The sequence below is a fragment of the Borostomias antarcticus genome (genome assembly GCF_949987555.1).
Source record: "Borostomias antarcticus genome assembly, chromosome: 15".
Taxonomy (NCBI): Eukaryota; Metazoa; Chordata; class Actinopteri; order Stomiiformes; family Stomiidae; genus Borostomias; species Borostomias antarcticus.
Window position 1 is genome coordinate 24874394 of NC_140248.1, and position 14581 is coordinate 24888974.

A 14581-nucleotide genomic window follows, 5' to 3' on the forward strand; every position below is an offset into this window, starting at 1 on the left:
TGGCTCTGTGATCAGAAATGCCGTGTGTTTTACCGGGTGTTTTGAGAGGGAAGTCTGAGGCGGCCAGCTGATGGGCTGTTTGGTGGAGAGAGGCCATGTTCCTCTCCGACCCCGGTGCATAGAAGACCAGCTGACTGGGCGGCTCAAGGCTGGGTTGTGAGGCTGGGCTGTGAGGCTGGTCTGTGAGGCTGGAGCTGTGAGGCTGGAGCTGTGAGGCTGGGGCTGTGAGGCTGGTCTGTGAGGCTGGTCTGTGAGGCTGGTCTGTGAGGCTGGAGCTGTGAGGCTGGGGCTGTGAGGCTGGGGCTGTGAGGCTGGAGCTGTGAGGCTGGAGCTGTGAGGCTGGGGCTGTGAGGCTGGAGCTGGCGAGAGCAGGAATGTCACAGAGGTTGGAGGTATTTCAGGAGGGCTGGGTGCTCTTGTGTTGGAGTTTCCTCTCAGACAGAAATAGCAGTGACGCGTCGGGACGCGTTTGGACCCGAGATACAGCCCCCTCCGCTGGGTCCTTCTGATCTGGGACGGGTTTCCGGCCTGTGTGTGCATTCTTTAGCACGGCCCCGTTAAATAAACTTCACCAAATAACTTCTGAGAGACTAGCCAGCTACGTGAGTGTGGGGGGGGGGGGGGAGGAGTCAAAGGTCAAACAATCAATGCTTTTTCGTTAAGAGCTTGCTGTTGTTTGCCTGAACTGTATGTGTTTCCCAGGTCTGTGAGGAGCCCTGAAACACAACGGCAGTTCTGGGTCTGCGCTGTTCAGTCACTCTCATCCCACTCGTATAGAAAACAGTCTACGCTCTCATCCCACTCGTATAGAAAACACAGTCTACGCTCTCATCCCACTCGTATAGAAAACACAGTCTACGCTCTCATCCCACTCGTATAGAAAACACAGTCTACGCTCTCATCCCACTCGTATAGAAAACACAGTCTACGCTCTCATCCCACTCGTATAGAAAACAGTCTACGCTCTCATCCCACTCGTACAGAAAACAGTCTACGGTCACTCAAGGTCCCGGTTGGGGTTTTTATGATCTAACTGCTTACGTAGCTCATTACTCAGTAGCTAAGTCTCAAAGTGCAAGGTTCAATCACTAGTGCGTTTCCTCTCAGGCACTTTACACTACATTAGTTTAACTTTACAGTTGAAACCAACCTCTCTTGTGCCTGTTTCCCTGTCCCTTATGTTTTAAATCAAACAGTACAATTTCTAAAGAGTTAATAAAAGTGTTTCCACACTTGTGGTAGTGCACCTGACCGATGATGTCATAAAACCATTTGGTGCACAATCAAGTTCAGACTCAGGCCGTTCTGGCCTTATAGGGTATCCTGCTGTACGTCATGGAAACCTTTGTCTTAAGAATGTCACTGGAATGAGTCAGGGGTCAAATCAGCCAGACATCTCAGATTGGTCTAATGTGGTTTCTGTAGTTACAATCAGAACATGCAATGCAAGTATTTCTGCTACATAAATTTGTTTAAATTGATCATTCCCAAATCAGCTTTTTTATTATTTTTTTTCCCGAGAGGATTCAAATAATTTTCTAAAGTATTAGAAAACTGCAAGTCTGACCCAAATAAGCATATTCTGAACAAAAGTAAGGTTGTTTTCAGGCCTCAGTGTGTATGTATGTTAGACCTAACTCCCTGATAAAAGGTGGGGTCTTCTGATTGGTCAAACTCCTTGAACCTCTGAAGTGGCAGATGTATAGATAGGTGGGCGGGGTCAGAGGACACGCCAACATGTCTGCCGCTTTGTGCCCCGCGAGAGGCACTGCCCGCAGGTTCACCCTGAACCCCCCCCCCCTCTGTGGAACACAGCCCACCAGGAGCATGTGACCGCAGCGGCATCGAATGACAACCCCTTATAAAGAGTGCTGACACACCGCCCGCCTGCCTGGCTGAATGGAACCCACTGTACCTCTGAAAGGCCTTTGAGATTCAATATCACGATGCAGCGTTGGACGGGGGCAAACAGACGTTCTGTAGCCTCGCAGAGATTCCCAGGCCTCCGTAGAGGACTGGAGGGGGTGTGGGAGCAGCCAAGCACATCTCTCTTTGGCTCATTTCTTGTTTTGTAGGGAGACGCCAAAGATTTTACCCATGAGACACCTGTGTTTCTGTCATCGGATAGCAGTTGGTCGTAGAACTGCAGTCACTGCTCTCTGGGAAAGCCTGCTCTGTTCCCTGAGCATGTTGTGCTCTTCATCATGAGCCTCCACATCTGCCTGTTGCAGAAGTACCCCAGAAGTACCCCAGAAGTACCCCCAGAAGTACCCCCAGAAGTACCCCCAGAAGTACCCCCAGAAGTACCCCAGAAGTACCCCAGAAGTACCCCAGGGGACCAGCCCTTTGGACCAACCCACCTGGAACATGTCCCTCTTCCAGAGCTTCTGTCCTTGGTCACATGGCTCACAGGCGTCTCATGAGACCTGCATCCTGAGATGACCTCACCCAGGTGTGGAGGGTGGATGTCTCTCCGTTATCAGGATCAGCTGACTCCTCATTCCCCTCACCCAGAGGGAGGCTTTGAGGCCAGGAGGCCAGTGTCTCACATGGGCTTGTAGAAAGTGGTACTTTCTGAATTATTCCAGTCTTTAGCTTGCTTTGGCGAAAACAGCCAACAGGAAGTCATTACGTAAATCACAAAATGCTGGGGATCAGACTGGTAAGATGGCAGAGGAGATAGCCAGACTTTCTTTTGATTAGTTTCCTGTCAAATGAGGCTGTGGATTAGGACAGCGCACGCATCACGTCCACTCGTTGCCCCAACAAAGTTAAGAGTCTTGAGAACTTTGATCTCGCTCAAAGGTTTTTCAAACGTCTGACTGTGTAATCTGAAAACCCCTTCACACTAAAACATCTATTTCAAACTGACAAACATGTATTACCAATAAAGAAGGCCACTCTTGGCAACATCAGTAGTTTAGTAATTTGCACTTTCAGATTCACCCTGTAGTAAAGCAATTAGCTGTTCCCCAAATGACTGTTAATTAGATGAGATTAAATACTTACATGGCCTCTACCCTGGTGGCCTTCTCTCCTAACCCATATTTATGGATGGAATCTGCCTTTTCAAAATGAATAGTAATTGCTGACCAGGAACGTGTATACAGTACATATCATGTTGTTTACAGCTGGTGAGAGTGATCCCACTGCAAACACGTTGTTTCCAACCCCCTCCCCGTGTGAATGGAAGCAGAAGCCTCGTGTTTCTCTCTGTGCCTCGGTCTGGACTGGAGATCTGCTGTGTGTTTATTAATAAGCAGCTCCCATGGGAGTGGGAAGGACATTCCTCTCCCCTACGTTGTGGCGCTCAGTGGTGAGAGGCTCGGTCCAAGGCCTGCTCCTCTACCACACCAGGTCTACGCTCACACCATCGGTCCAAGGCCTGCTCCTCTACCACACCAGGTCTACGCTCACACCATCGGTCCAAGGCCTGCTCCTCTACCACACCAGGTCTACGCTCACACCATCGGTCCAAGGCCTGCTCCTCTACCACACCAGGTCTACGCTCACACCATCGGTCCAAGGCCTGCTCCTCTACCACACCAGGTCTACGCTCACACCATCGGTCCAAGGCCTGCTCCTCTACCACACCAGGTCTACGCTCACACCATCAGTCCAAGGCCTTCTCCTCTACCACACCAGGTCTACGCTCACACCATCGGTCCAAGGCCTGCTCCTCTACCACACCAGGTCTACGCTCACACCATCGGTCCAAGGCCTGCTCCTCTACCACACCAGGTCTACGCTCACACCATCAGTCCAAGGCCTTCTCCTCTACCACACCAGGTCTACGCTCACACCATCGGTCCAAGGCCTGCTCCTCTACCACACCAGGTCTACGCTCACACCATCGGTCCAAGGCCTGCTCCTCTACCACACCAGGTCTACGCTCACACCATCGGTCCAAGGCCTGCTCCTCTACCACACCAGGTCTACGCTCACACCATCGGTCCAAGGCCTGCTCCTCTACCACACCAGGTCTACGCTCACACCATCGGTCCAAGGCCTGCTCCTCTACCACACCAGGTCTACGCTCACACCTTAAATATGATCCTCAATAAAGGGAGCTTCCCCCACTGTGTTGTCCTGAGCCCCATGTTCTCCCTACCTTGTCCCTGGCTGTGTTGTCCTGAGCCCCATGTTCTCCCTACCTTGTCCCTGGCTGTGTTGTCCTGAGCCCCATGTTCTCCCTACCTTGTCCCTGGCTGCAGCCCATAACTAAAACCATTAAGTATAGACATTCAGAAGCTATATGTCATTTTAATGGTCATGGTGGATTTACAAAGCTATTCCACTCAGACGGTGGTTGTGTAATGAGCACTCAGGAGGGAGGGTTCTCTCTGTGGAGGGATGGTTCTCTCTGTGGAGGGATGGTTCTCTCTCTCTGTGGAGGGATGGTTCTCTCTGTGGACGGAGGGTTCTCTCTGTGGAGGGATGGTTCTCTCTCTCTGTGGAGGGAGGGTTCTCTCTGTGGAGGGAGGGTTCTCTCTCTCTGTGGAGGGATGGTTCTCTGTGGAGGGAGGGTTCTCTCTGTGGAGGGATGGTTCTATCTCTCTGTGGAGGGATGGTTCTCTCTCTCTGTGGAGGGATGGTTCTCTCTCTCTGTGGAGGGATGGTTCTCTCTCTCTGTGGAGGGATGGTTCTCTCTGTGGAGGGATGGTTCTCTCTGTGGAGGGAGGGTTCTCTCTGTGGAGGGATGGTTCTCTGTGTGGAGGGATGGTTCTCTCTGTGGAGGGAGGGTTCTCTCTGTGGAGGTTCTCTCTGTGGAGGGAGGGTTCTCTCTGTGGAGGGATGGTTCTCTGTGGAGGGATGGTTCTCTCTGTGGAGGGAGGGTTCTCTCTGTGGAGGGAGGGTTCTCTCTGTGGAGGGAGGGTTCTCTCTGTGGAGGGAGGGTTCTCTCTGTGGAGGGAGGGTTCTCTCTGTGGAGGGATGGTTCTCTCTGTGGAGGGAGGGTTCTCTCTGTGGAGGGAGGGTTCTCTCTGTGGAGGGAGGGTTCTCTCTGTGGAGGGAGGGTTCTCTGTGGAGGGAGGATTCTCTCTGTGGAGGGAGGGTTCTCTCTGTGGAGGGATGGTTCTCTCTGTGGAGGGATGGTTCTCTGTGGAGGGATGGTTCTCTCTGTGGAGGGATGGTTCTCTGTGGAGGGAGGGTTCTCTCTGTGGAGGGAGGGTTCTCTCTGTAGAGGGATGGTTCTCTCTGTGGAGGGAGGGTTCTCTCTGTGGAGGGATGGTTCTCTCTGTGGAGGGAGGGTTCTCTCTGTGGAGGGAGGGTTCTCTCTGTGGAGGGAGGGTTCTCTCTGGTTCTCTCTGTGGAGGGATGGTTCTCTCTGTGGAGGGATGGTTCTCTGTGGAGGGAGGGTTCTCTCTGTGGAGGGAGGGTTCTCTCTGTGGAGGGAGGGTTCTCTCTGTGGAGGGAGGGTTCTCTCTGGTTCTCTCTGTGGAGGGATGGTTCTCTCTGTGGAGGGATGGTTCTCTGTGGAGGGATGGTTCTCTCTGTGGAGGGAGGGTTCTCTGTGGAGGGAGGGTTCTCTCTGTGGAGGGAGGGTTCTCTCTGTGGAGGGAGGGTTCTCTCTGTGGAGGGAGGGTTCTCTCTGTAGAGGGATGGTTCTCTCTGTGGAGGGATGGTTCTCTCTGTGGAGGGAGGGTTCTCTGTGGAGGGAGGGTTCTCTCTGTGGAGGGAGGGTTCTCTCTGTGGAGGGATGGTTCTCTGTGGAGGGATGGTTCTCTGTGGAGGGAGGGTTCTCTCTGTGGAAAGTATCACTCATGTTTCTGTCTGTTTGTCTCCCTGCAGCTCCGCTGCTGAAACAGGTCTCTGCCTTGAGCCAGTCAGACCCAGTCAGACCCAGTCAGGCCCAGTCAGGTCCAGTCAGACCCACTCAGACCCAGTCAGACCCAGTCAGGCCCAGTCAGAACCAGTCAGGCCCAGTCAGGCCCAGTCAGACCCAGTTAGACCCAGTCAGGCCCAGTCAGACCCAGTCAGGCCCAGTCAGGCCCAGTCAGACCCAGTTAGACCCAGTCAGGCCCAGTCAGACCCAGTCAGACCCAGTCAGGCCCAGTCAGGCCCAGTCAGACCCATTCAGACTAGTCAGACCCAGTCAGACCCAGTCAGGCCCAGTCAGGCCCAGTCAGACCCAGTCAGACCCAGTCAGACCAGCCTTTCCTTCTCATGCTTGTGACTCTGAAAGTCCCCGGTCCAAACAGACCTCAGTGTTCATGCTTCTTGTGTGACGGCGGATCTCAGAACTGAGCCCTCGTCTGATTCCCTCCAGCTGCATCCTTTTATTCTCACTTCCTCTCGCATGCCTGGGATTCTGAACCTCCGCGCTGTCAGCTGACCTCCCCGCCAAAGACCTAGGCTGCTGCTCCCCCGGCGCATGTAAAAAGATGAATATGTACACTGGTTGTGACACGTACACCATCCTCCCTACAGCCCGGCGGGCCCTCTCCTGACCCTCTCCTGGTCCTCTCCTGGCCCTCTCCTGGCCCTCTCCTGGCCCTCTCCCGGCCCTCTCCTGGCCCTCTCCTGGCCCTCTCCTGGCCCTCTCCTGGTCCTCTCCTGACCCTCTCCTGGCCCTCTCCCGACCCTCTCCCGACCCTCTCCTGGCCCTCTCCTGACCCTCTCCTGGCCCTCTCCTGGCCCTCTCCCGACCCTCTCCTGGCCCTCTCCTGACCCTCTCCTGGCCCTCTCCTGACCCTCTCCTGGCCCTCTCCTGACCCTCTCCTGGCCCTCTCCTGGCCCTGTCCTGACCCTCTCCTGGCCCTCTCCTGGCCCTCTCCTGACCCTCTCCTGGCCCTCTCCTGGCCCTCTCCTGACCCTCTCCTGGCCCTCTCCTGACCCTCTCCTGGCCCTCTCCTGACCCTCCCCTCTCCTGGCCCTCTCCTGACCCTCTCCTGACCCTCTCCTGGCCCTCTCCTGACCCTCTCCTGGCCCTCTCCTGGCCCTGTCCTGACCCTCTCCTGGCCCTCTCCTGGCCCTCTCCTGACCCTCTCCTGGCCCTCTCCTGACCCTCTCCTGACCCTCTCCTGGTCCTCTCCTGGTCCTCTCCTGACCCTCTCCTGGCCCTCTCCTGGCCCTCTCCTGGCCCTCTCCTGGTCCTCTCCTGACCCTCTCCTGGCCCTCTCCTGACCCTCTCCTGACCCTCTCCTGGCCCTCTCCTGGCCCTCTCCTGGCCCTCTCCTGGCCCTCTCCTGACCCTCTCCTGGCCCTCTCCTGGCCCTCTCCTGGCCCTCTCCTGGCCCTCTCCTGGTCCTCTCCTGGTCCTCTCCTGACCCTCTCCTGGCCCTCTCCTGGCCCTGTCCTGACCCTCTCCTGGCCCTCTCCTGGCCCTCTCCTGACCCTCTCCTGACCCTCTCCTGGCCCTCTCCTGACCCTCTCCTGGCCCTCTCCTGACCCTCTCCTGACCCTCTCCTGACCCTCTCCTCTCCTGACCCTCTCCTGGCCCTCTCCTGTCCCTCTCCTCTCCTGGCCCTCTCCTGGCCCTCTCCTGGCCCTCTCTCTCTCCTGACCCTCTCCTGGCCCTCTCCTGGCCCTCTCCTGACCCTCTCCTGACCCTCTCCTGACCCTCTCCTCTCCTGACCCTCTCCTGGCCCTCTCCTGGCCCTCTCCTGTCCCTCTCCTCTCCTGGCCCTCTCCTGGTCCTCTCCTGGCCCTCTCCTGACCCTCTCCTGATCCTCTCCTGGCCCTCTCCTGTCCCTCTCCTCTCCTGGCCCTCTCCTGGTCCTCTCCTGACCCTCTCCTGTCCCTCTCCTCTCCTGACCCTCTCCCGGCCCTCTCCTGGCCCTCTCCTGGCCCTCTCCTGGCCCTCTCCTGGCCCTCTCCCGACCCTCTCCTGGCCCTCTCCTGACCCTCTCCTGACCCTCTCCTGACCCTCTCCTGGCCCTCTCCTGACCCTCTCCTGACCCTCTCCTGACCCTCTCCTGACCCTCTCCTGGCCCTCTCCTGACCCTCTCCCGGCCCTCTCCCGACCCTCTCCCGGCCCTCTCCTGGCCCTCTCCCGACCCTCTCCTGACCCTCTCCTGACCCTCTCCTGACCCTCTCCTGGCCCTCTCCTGACCCTCTCCTGACCCTCTCCTGACCCTCTCCTGGCCCTCTCCTGACCCTCTCCTGGCCCTCTCCTGGCCCTCTCCTGGCCCTCTCCTGACCCTCTCCTGGCCCTCTCCCGACCCTCTCCCGACCCTCTCCTGACCCTCTCCTGACCCTCTCCTGACCCTCTCCTGGCCCTCTCCTGGCCCTCTCCTGGCCCTCTCCTGGCCCTCAGCGTGTGTGTGCTACCCAGTCTACTACTCTACTTAACATTTACAGACGCGTTTCACTGACTGAATGAAATATGAATCATTGATGTTCACGTGAAACCATTATCTTACATTCTTTGTCTTGCAACCTACTGGAATGTGTAGTAGAAGACATTGAAAAGATGAACCTTTTAGTGAATAATTCTTGTAGGATCTTTTGTTAGTCTTTAGGGGAGAAATCACTTTTTCTTTTGTTCTGGTCTTGCGAAGTGGAGATTCATTTCAATTCACTTTGCTTTCCGGTTTTGAAATAGAGGAAGTGAAAAGCATCCTTCTGCTTCAATAGTTCCCCTTTCTGCTTTCTAAGAGCAGTTTTAGATGCTGTGAATTACTGTAGATTCACACATCCTGTTTCATAAGTCACAGGGAGGAAGTGACATGCCTCTGAGATGTCCTGAAGACTGAAGATTTTATTTTATTTTTTATTTTTTTACATGTTGAGGAGAACTTATTAATTTTCTCTGAGACAAAAACCCCCCCAAAACACTGAAATATTAATTGAAGTTTCCTGCCAAGCTTCCATTTTGGCATGTGGGGATTTTGAATATTATATTACTAGAGCAGCACCCTACAGTTCTTTGAAGTGACTCATGCTTTGCCTGCAACAGGGCCGTAAAGTAGTACAGGCCTCCAGTCTGTTATTACATAAGAGGGTCATTTAACGTCTTATCGGAAAGACCAGTAATATTTGGTTGATGAGATTACACAATAGTAGGCCTTGTGTTCTGATGTCACCTTTTCATTCATCTATATGAGAGTCTCTCAGGTTTGGTTCAGAGTGTGTGTGTGTGTGTGTGTGTGTGTTGTGTGTGTTGTGTGTGGTGTGTGTGTGGTGTGTGTGGTGTGTGTGTGGTATGTGTGTGTACACGCACATGTAACCGAGTGACAGTGTCCTTGTGAGTCCCAGGTAGTGGTAGCGAGTAGTTGGTTAAACTCTCTCCTCAAAGGAGCGCTGATAGTCCCTCCAAGTGGGCCGTCCATGTTGGCGCAACGGTTAGCGCGTCCGCCTCACGAGAGAGCTGGTAAGAGCGAGGCTTTGATGGATGAGGTGTTTTTGAGCTGACCAAGCTCTCTGGAGTCACCTTCCCATTCTCACAGTATCTTCTGCCTCAGCGCTGCTAAAAAGACATGTCCTCTGAATGCTCTTGGCTCTATAGGAAAACAGGGAGGGAACTAGATGAGCCGTGTTTAGTGAGAAAGGAGTGGGAGAACGTGAACACGTGAGAAGCTTCTGGTGGCTAACATATATTTAGTTAGTGTAGTGTGACTCACCTTGTGTATCTTACAGGGAGATTTCTGTTCCCTTTAACAAAGTAATCCCCCCTCAGTACACTGGTGCCTGTTGCAGCTCCAATGACCATCAAGTCCATCTCTGGACGCTATTTGGACCTTGATATACAGGAACCTTTTGATGAACGTACCCCCCCCACCCCCCCCCCCCCCTCCACACACACACACACACCGACCCCAACATAATTGTTTGTCGGGTTTGAAAAGCCTTTTGTCGTCACATGGTTAGCCTATTGTATGCATAAAAATGGCTTCTGCAGTGGATGAAGATGTTTTGTGGCCCAGCCTGTCAGGTGAAGGGAGGGTCAACCGTGTAAGCACAAAACTGAATGCATGACGGACTGTTGAGCCACGTAAACCTGAGTGTCATTTCGCCTGAAAATGTTGCCATTGCATTAGTGTAGGCCACCTGCTAAAATCCTATGCTTGTGTGAAGGCTTTGATATTGGTGTGTGTTTTTACAAAAACATATTGAGCGGAGAAACCCCAAAAATGTGGCTTGGTTGCCATAGTCTGCACTTGGCGTGTGTGTGTGCGTGTGTGTGTGCGTGTGCGTGTCCGTGTCCGTGTGCGTGTGAGTGTGCACGCACGAGATTGAAAGAAGCACTATTTGCGTGTGCATGGATGGGCTGTTGGGATCGGGCAGGAGAGCCCAGTCTCATGGCGTTGATGAAGAGAGACCAGAAGGCGTTGATGAAGAGAGACCAGAAGGCATCTGCTTTCACTAGAGGCCAGATGGCAGTGGACCTCTGCCAGAGCAGGGTGAAGTCCAGGATGTATGGCGTCCTCAGACGTTAGTGACCACTAGCCCAATAAACAATAGTCAACGCTACCCAACATGAACTGAACATAAGGATGTTGTTCCCACGGTGACCTCGCATCAGGGTCAAAATAAATAGAATCTCTAGTACCAGGAAGTGTGCTATTGATTCATCCGCTCAGTGGAACTGTTTACCCGTAGCTACCAAAGCACTCAAACACGGTCGCTCACGCTCACAATGCTACGCCTGTGACTCACCTCTCTTCCTCTCCTCCTCCTCCAGACCTCATCCAGTGCACCAACGAGATGAACGTCAACATCCCCCAACTGGCCGACACGCTGTTTGAGAGGACCACCAACACCAGCTGGGTGGTGGTGTTCAAGTCGCTGACCGCCACACACCACCTGATGGTCTACGGTAATGAGGTCAGAGCCGTCCCTCTCCTGGGTCATCCTGGGTCATCCTGGGTCATCCTGGGTCATCCTGGGTCATCCTGGGTCATCCTGGGTCATCCTGGGTCATCCTGGGTCATCCTGGGTCATCCTGGGTCACCCTGGGTCACCCTCATCCCCTGATGGAGGCTTATTGTCCTGTAATGGAATGGAACTCTGTGCTGAAAGGAATGTGTTTCAGAATGTGCTTAGCGACTATCGTTTGAGGGAAGATGGGACTATTCGCCTGATTCACCTCAGCTGCCATATTGGTCAGTCTGACGTAATGAGGGGTGCGGATGAGGAAGTGCCCGTTGACTTCAATGTTAAAAGTTTTGCTGTAAAAACACCACTTCAAGAACCAAAATAGTCAAAATAACAGGCTGAATACACTATCGGGGTTACAAACTCATCATTACCAGACTCTGATTGTTTTTCACTGCCGTTGTTTTCGTGTTTGGAAATACGTGGGAGTGAATGCAGCTGACGGCTAACTGGCTCATTCACCTGCAGGTGCCAGGTGTGAATTACCCAGGTCCCAGGCTCTGGTTTCTTATAAGACTCAACCATCTACATTACTAGTCAAAGAAAGTGACCAGCAAGATGTCCACTCACCAGCATCATAACAGCTTTTAAACGTATTTCAACGCTTGAACGCGCGTGTGGCTGGTTTCACTATGGTGGCTGGTCTCACTATGGTGGCTGGTCTCACTATGGTGGCTGGTCTCACTATGGTGGCTGGTCTCACTAGGGTGGCTGGTCTCACTAGGGTGGCTGGTCTCACTAGGGTGGCTGGTCTCACTAGGGTGGCTGGTCTCACTATGGTGGCTGGTCTCACTATGGTGGCTGGTTTCACTATGGTGGCTGGTCTCACTATGGTGGCTGGTTTCACTATGGTGGCTGGTCTCACTATGGTGGCTGGTTTCACTATGGTGGCTGGTCTCACTATGGTGGCTGGTCTCACTATGGTTGCTGGTCTCACTATGGTGGCTGGTCTCACTGTGGTGGCTGGTCTCACTAGGGTGGCTGGTCTCACTATGGTGGCTGGTCTTCATCTGGCCTGTGTAGATTTTGCCTACGGCTGTTTTAAAAGGAAGTATGTTTGGTACAGTCAGTTTCGTAATAATTGATATAATAATGATTTGAATTCTGTTTGCTTTGCAGAGATTCATTCAGTACTTGGCCTCCAGGAATACAGTTTTCAACCTGAGTAATTTCTTGGACAAAAGTGGCTTACAAGGTAACACAGTCCCATAGAGCACACATCCAGGGTCCTATCTAGTATAGAGCTGCCATGTAGAGCACACATCCAGGGTCCTGTCTAGTATAGAACTGCCATGTAGAGCACACATCCAGGGTCCTGTCTAGTATAGAACTGCCATGTAGAGCACACATCCAGGGTCCTGTCTAGTATAGAACTGCCATGTAGAGCACACATCCAGGGTCCTGTCTAGTATAGAACTGTAGAGCACACATCCAGGGTCCTGTCTAGTATAGAACTGACCGTTCAGGAGGGACATTCTCACTGGGCCAGATGAGCGGTCAGTCCTGGCTGGCCGGGCACTGGGGGAGGGGTTTGAGATGGTCCACACGGATTCAGAGAGGTGTGTGTGTGTGTGTGTGTGTGTGTGTGTGTGTGTGTGTGTGTGTGTGTGTGTGTGTGTGTCATGTCGGGTGGGCATTCTCTGCTTTTAAAATAATCTATTTTTTTGTGACGGATCCAAAAAGATAGTCAATCTCAATCTGCTCTGCTGTGATAAGAATATTATATTATTACTACTGTCCACCTTATTATAGATGGATTATGTTGGGAGAGATGAAGGAACTCAGTCAGCCCTATTACCATTCATTTAAACTGTTCCCTTTGCTTCCCAACCACCATCTCATCTACTTCGTGTTGCTGCATTTTTTGCATTTGCATTTTATTCTTTCATGTTTTTGAGCGTAATCGACTTTTACCAAGAAGAGAAAGTTAAGAGCATCCATTCACCTGACCTGGTCCTGGAGCGCAGCCTGGGAGTGCCCTGTCCCACAGGCCTGTAGGATGAGGTCTGTAGGATGAGGTCTGTAGGATGAGGCCTATAGGATGAGGCCTGTAGGATGAGGCCTGTAGGATGAGGCCTGTAGGATGAGGCCTATAGGATGAGGCCTGTAGGATGAGACCTATAGGATGAGGCCTATAGGATGAGGCCTGTAGGATGAGGCCTGTAGGATGAGGTCTGTGGGATGAGGTCTGTAGGATGAGGCCTGTAGGATGAGGCCTATAGGATGAGGTCTGTAGGATGAGGTCTGTGGGATGAGGCCTATAGGATGAGGCCTGTAGGATGAGGTCTGTAGGATGAGGCCTGGAGGATGAGGTCTGTAGGATGAGGCCTGTAGGATGTGGCCTATAGGATGAGGCCTGTAGGATGAGGCCTATAGGATGAGGCCTGTAGGATGAGGCCTGTAGGATGAGGCCTATAGGATGAGGCCTGTAGGATGAGGTCTGTAGGATGAGGCCTGTAGGATGAGGTCTGTAGGATGAGGCCTATAGGATGAGGCCTATAGGATGAGGTCTGTAGGATGAGGCCTATAGGATGAGGCCTATAGGATGAGGCCTATAGGATGAGGCCTGTAGGATGAGGTCTGTAGGATGAGGCCTATAGGATGAGGCCTGTAGGATGAGGTCTGTAGGATGAGGTCTGTAGGATGAGGCCTATAGGATGAGGCCTGTAGGATGAGGTCTGTAGGATGAGGCCTATAGGATGAGGTCTGTAGGATGAGGCCTATAGGATGAGTTCTACCGTATTACTCGCTTCACCACAGATCGTTCTAAAGTTTCTCTTTTCATTTTTCATATCCAGTTCCTATTTAGATTTTTGATCACTGACGTTCATTCATTCATTGACTCACACATGAACAAAACATTTAACAACAACAAAATATTTCCTGATTAAAACTGTACAAAATGTAAAAATCACATCTCTGTTTGTGGGCCTATTAGCTATCCTAACTCATGTGTGCCCATATCTGAGGTGAGGGTTAAAATAGTAGGCCTCTTCATCTCTTAATGTTGAGACTGAGAACATGCAGGCAGACAGTTGGATTTGTAAAAACATTCACACACCCTAATATTTATTCACAAGCACCATGATTGCTGACATAATCCTATTCAATACGTCTCATCATATTCAAGTCTCATTATGGGAGCTCTAACGTGAGGGAATGGATGAAGGACTTAAAACAAATAGATTTAATACATTGAAGCATTAGAACTGACTTAGATTATTGAATAGAGAATATTATTCATAAAGAAAAGGGCATGAGTGCTCAGAAGTTCAGACAGGTGTGATGAAGGAGATATTTGGTCAGGAACACAAGAATATTATTAGAAGTGTCTACTCTTGTTTGGGTTATGATTTGAAGTGATTTCTTTGGCTGTTTTTTGCATGACTTCTGATATTCTTATTTCCAAATTGATATGAACTATAGTATCCACCAAGATGCTATATAGGCTATGAACTATATAGGCTAGCTCAAACTCCTGGATCAGCTGTTTGTCATGATGTGAAGTGAACACAGCGTTAGTGTCGGCCTATTCCTATTCCTATTCCTATTCCTACGGACTTCGAGAGCCAAAACATACTGTATCTCCGGCCGTATCCCCAGGCCTCTGAGCGCGAGGTTTGTTTTGTAGTCTAGACGCAAACGGAGGTCTTTTTCGGCAAAAACTCTGAAAAACACAGTAGTGTAATCCAGCCAGAGAGAGAGAGTGGAGGGAATGGAGCATAATATTCTGAGGTGATGTGATAGACCACAGACTGTTCTA

General features: G+C 52.1%; 1 protein-coding gene across 5 annotated transcripts in view; it reads left to right on the plus strand.

Moving 5' to 3' along the window:
* The window catches only part of LOC311318376 (phosphatidylinositol-binding clathrin assembly protein-like), a 44186-nt gene that overhangs the window by 2068 nt on the left and 27537 nt on the right, over positions 1-14581 (plus strand). For all 5 annotated transcript variants that reach the window (XM_084449694.1, XM_084449693.1, XM_084449696.1 and 2 more), the window contains 2 exons: positions 10625-10767; positions 11938-12013. In XM_084449694.1, coding sequence (XP_084305820.1) covers positions 10625-10767; positions 11938-12013 — 219 coding nt within the window. The remainder of the gene's footprint in view (positions 1-10624; positions 10768-11937; positions 12014-14581) is intronic.